Source organism: Octopus bimaculoides, chromosome 24 (assembly GCF_001194135.2).
Source record: "Octopus bimaculoides isolate UCB-OBI-ISO-001 chromosome 24, ASM119413v2, whole genome shotgun sequence".
NCBI lineage: Eukaryota > Metazoa > Mollusca > Cephalopoda > Octopoda > Octopodidae > Octopus > Octopus bimaculoides.
The window spans coordinates 33,619,768-33,624,261 of NC_069004.1; the positions used below are offsets into that span (position 1 = coordinate 33,619,768).

The 4,494-nt window shown below is 38.8% G+C and overlaps 1 protein-coding gene across 1 annotated transcript in view; it reads right to left on the reverse strand.

Moving 5' to 3' along the window:
* Positions 1-6: 6 nt before the first annotated feature.
* The window catches only part of LOC106873737 (protein inscuteable homolog), a 118,740-nt gene continuing 114,252 nt past the window's right edge, over positions 7-4,494 (reverse strand). Inside the window, exon 13 of the mRNA XM_014921233.2 lies at positions 7-3,843. Within this exon, the coding sequence (XP_014776719.1) occupies positions 3,712-3,843 (132 nt within the window). The 3' untranslated portion in view covers positions 7-3,711. The remainder of the gene's footprint in view (positions 3,844-4,494) is intronic.

Below are 4,494 nucleotides of genomic sequence, written 5' to 3' on the forward strand. Positions count from 1 at the left end.
ACACATACACTAACACACATACACACACAAACACACCCACTCGTCTATATCTCTACTTATGGAAAGGTCTCATGAAACAATTATGAAATTTATCGTTAATCAATGGTGGAATTAAAAAACAACAAAAGAAAAAAAAAAAACACCACAAGGAAAACAAAAAATATATATAACAAAAAAAAAACACACTGAAAAAGGTTGCCATAACAACAGAACGAAATTTATATTAAAAAAAACAAAACAAAAGTAAATGAAAACAATGATGACCACAACGACAACAATAACAACAACAAAAATGTTTGAGGCCTCAGCTGAGAATATTTATAGGTTGGAAAGAAGGAAGAGATGAAAAAATGGGACCGTTTCCTTTACTGGCAACAGCTGAAGAAAGTCTTGGAGAATAAATCTGTGGGGAGTTGTGTATCACCCTACACAATACAAACACTGTGTCCTTGAAATATACTCACACACACATACCTACGTATACATATATATACATATATCTATATCGATACTTATACGTATACACACACAGATAATATTAATACATATATATATATATATGTATATTCTATGAAATAGGTGACTAATATGAGGCAGGTGGGAATGTAATTAGGCCCCAGGATCCAGTGAAGTAAAGTGGAATAATATTTATTTAAAGCCGAGTCATTCGATGAAGCGGAAACGCGAAACTTGAGTAGCCATTCACTCACACACACACATATATATATACATACATACACATACATTATATGTATAGATACATACACATATTATATATATATATATATATATATATATATATATATGCATTTAGTCATGGTGATATATGGAAACCAGAGGTTACATATATAGGTTTCGAATTTTGGCACAAGGCCAGCAATATTCGGGGGCGAGGGGAGTTAAGTCAGTGACATTGACCCCAGTGCTCAACAGGTACTTATTCTATTGACCCCGAAAGGACAAAAGGTAAAATCGACCCTGGTGGAATTTGAACTCAGAACGTAAGGACAGACGAAATGCTGCTAAATAGTTTTCCCGGTGTGCTAACGACTCTGCCAGCTCACCGCCTTCCATAAACTGCAACCCCATTGTTTCCTCTGTCCCCATCAACAGATTGGGATGACAATCGGTTGATGTGGGGGTTGAACCCAGAACCTAAAAGGCTGAACAAAACCCATGAGGTGTCAGGTGTTTTTGTTATCATCCCTGTTTACCCTAAATAAACACATGTCAGGCTTCATGCAATTTCCAGCATAGGGTTACTCACACCTTGTACCCAAACACTCTTCCTCTATTTCTGGGACCGCAAAATAAACAGAAGCCATCCAAACATAAACAAAGGAACAGGGTTGAAACATGACATGTAACGATCATAAACGTAACATGTAACAAACACTGATGATGATGATGATGATGATGACGACAACAATGATGACGACAGTGATGATAACGATGATGATGATGTTAGCAGTAGTAATAATACTAATAATAATTTCTTACAGGAAAGGGTCATAACACAGACTACGATTCTGCCAGCTTGCAAGGTCAACAGTTTTGAGGGCAAAGGTTAAGTTCGTGACATTGACCCCCTAGAACAGCATTTTGCCTGGTGTTCTAACATTTCTGCCATCTCGCCACTTTGATAATAACAATAATTATTCTTTCAAATTTTTGCCACAGGGGCAGCAATTTCGGGGGAGGGAATGAATTGATTACATTGATCCCAGTGCGTAACTGGTATTTATTTTATTGACGCCGAAAGGATGAAAGGCAAAGTCAACCTCGGCGGAATTTGAATTTATAATGTAGCCACAGACGAAATTCCGCTAAGCATTTTGCCCGGCGTACTAATGATTCTGTCAGCTCGCCACCCTAATAATAATTATAATAATAATAATAATAATAATAATAATAGATAGAGAGATGAGTTCTTAGCTTTTGTATGCGATTGACACAATCCAACACTAAGGTAAACAAAGCTGACGTAATCCATCACCACGGCCAACTTAATGACAAAAAGCGCAACTCGAAAGTGACTTATTTATTGGTGCTTTGAACAATATTTCGGCATCTCGCATTCCTTCCACAGGCTCAAAATAAATGTCAGTTTATTCTGTTGAGTTACCAGTCCTTTCTTTAAACTAAAATAATAATAACAACAATAATAATAATATTTTATAGGCTTGAGGTAACTTCTCCAGTAGGTACAATGGCACTCTTAATAATAATAATAATAATAATAATGATGATGATGATGAAGATGAAGATGAAGATGAAGATGATAATGATGCACGTATGACTCTCTATTTCTGGATATTGATAATCCGGAACCTCTTATAATCTGCACTAATTCACACCAATGCCCAGGTACCTGTATTTCATTTAATTTAAGCAAATAATTAACCTTCGCTTAATGTGCTGACTGAGGTGATTACCTTTGGTTTGGGAAAAATCAGTTACCTGGGAAGGCTTTAGAAGCAAAGTTTCTCGAAGACATTGATGCTGTACCTGCAATAATAATACTGATGAGGATTTCTGAAAGAGGCACAGGTAATAGGTTAGTAATAATAATAATAAAAAGAAAAGACTGAAGCAAGACGATTTTCGAAGGCATCCCCCAGCAGGTGGGGTGGACGCCACAGTTATAAGGTGTGCAACATGAAATGTCTATGACAGGGTACCCTTTAGATGTAGTGTTCCAAACAATCTCCCCCAACCCACCTCCCGTACACACGACCACCACCCAAGATGTCGGGAGGGGGTGTGTGACCTCACAACCACTATCTGGGTGTACATTGACCAGTTGCATCTATTGGAAGCTGCATCTATTGTCATCAGGGTGCGCTGAAAGCAGTTGCACCTATCAGGAGCTGTCACGGTTGACTGTGCGCACACCTTGATATAGTTGCAGCTAGTAGAATGTGCAGCAGTCGACAGTTGCATCACAAGCAGCTGGTGCAGTTTACAGAGTGCATTTTTAAGTGGTTTTCATCAAGCAGAATTTATAGGGCACAGCTTGTTTAGCTGCATCTGTCAGAACCCGCAATATAGATCAGAATGTACCTCATGTGCACCATAAGCAATTTCTTTCTCCCTTAGTGCACTGCCAGGGGTATGTATCTGCCAAGGAACACCACCAGCAGTAGCTGCATCAATCAGGCTCACATCTCCTGGGGTCAAATCCACAATTAACAACCCCTAACACTTCTGTCTATTTCACAAATTGTCTGCCTGCTTGCATGTATGCACCAGCTGTTTTTCTTAGGTGCACCTCTAAAATCTGCACCAAACTGCTCCAACTGTTAACCAAGGGAACAAGCAAATGAGCACCACCCCTGTGATTGAACTGGTTACAGCCAGTGCGCAAGCAACAGCTGTTGGCAATAGTGCCATCCCGTTGCCTCTAGCCACCAAACAATCTGATATTCAGAGATGCTCTGCCGTTTCACTTGAAGTCCAACGTACCCCTTACATTCTGAATAACCTTTTTCTCCCCTCCCTACCACCCACAAAAAACAAATATGTAACCCAACAACAACAAAAAAAACCCATTAAAATAATGTTCTTAAATATTTAAATTTACAATAAAAGGGTCGAAAATATTCCAGAAGGAGACGTCACGTGACGTGCAAAAGTCACATGATGTACACAGTCACATGACATAGAAAGGTTCTACATGAAACTCGTGCGGTGAGCAACGGCCCGTAGCTGTCAGACAAAGTTCTCTTCAGTGTGTGTGCAGATGAGAAAGGAATCCATGAGTCGGGGCTCGATCAGCTGTTTGAAGTCTTTAGGGTCGACACCGTGGTTGCCGCAGACACTGCAGATCTTACGAAGGGCAGCCTACAGGGAAAGCGAAAACAGATGGCCGTTACTTTCATATATATATGCATACCGATATATCAGTATCCACACACACACACAAATATATATATAACATATACATATACACATATATAATATATATGTATATTTTATATTTATATATACATACATACACACATATATATATATATATATATATATATATATATATATATATACATAATTGTATGTATATATATTTATATGCATATTTGTATGTATATTCATAAAGGTATAGTTTTGCGTATGTTATACATGTACTATGCAAATATATACACACACACACATAAACACATGCATGCGTGCAAACACACTCACACACACACAGACACATCCACACACACAGACACATGCACACACACACACACACACACACACACACACACACACAAGAGTAAGCATAATAAGACTGAGGTGGCTAGGACAATAAGTATGATGATGATGATGATGATGATGATGCTGACAGTGGTGATGGTGGTAGGGGAGGATGTAGAGGAGGAGGAGGTGTTTGGAAACAGGAATAACAATAAACGCATTGAAGGTGGGAGGGTGGTTTAGAGAGAGAGGGAAAGAAATAGTAGTGGTAGTAACCACAGTGGCTGTTAGTGGGAGGTGGGAGAGGGGAGGGTA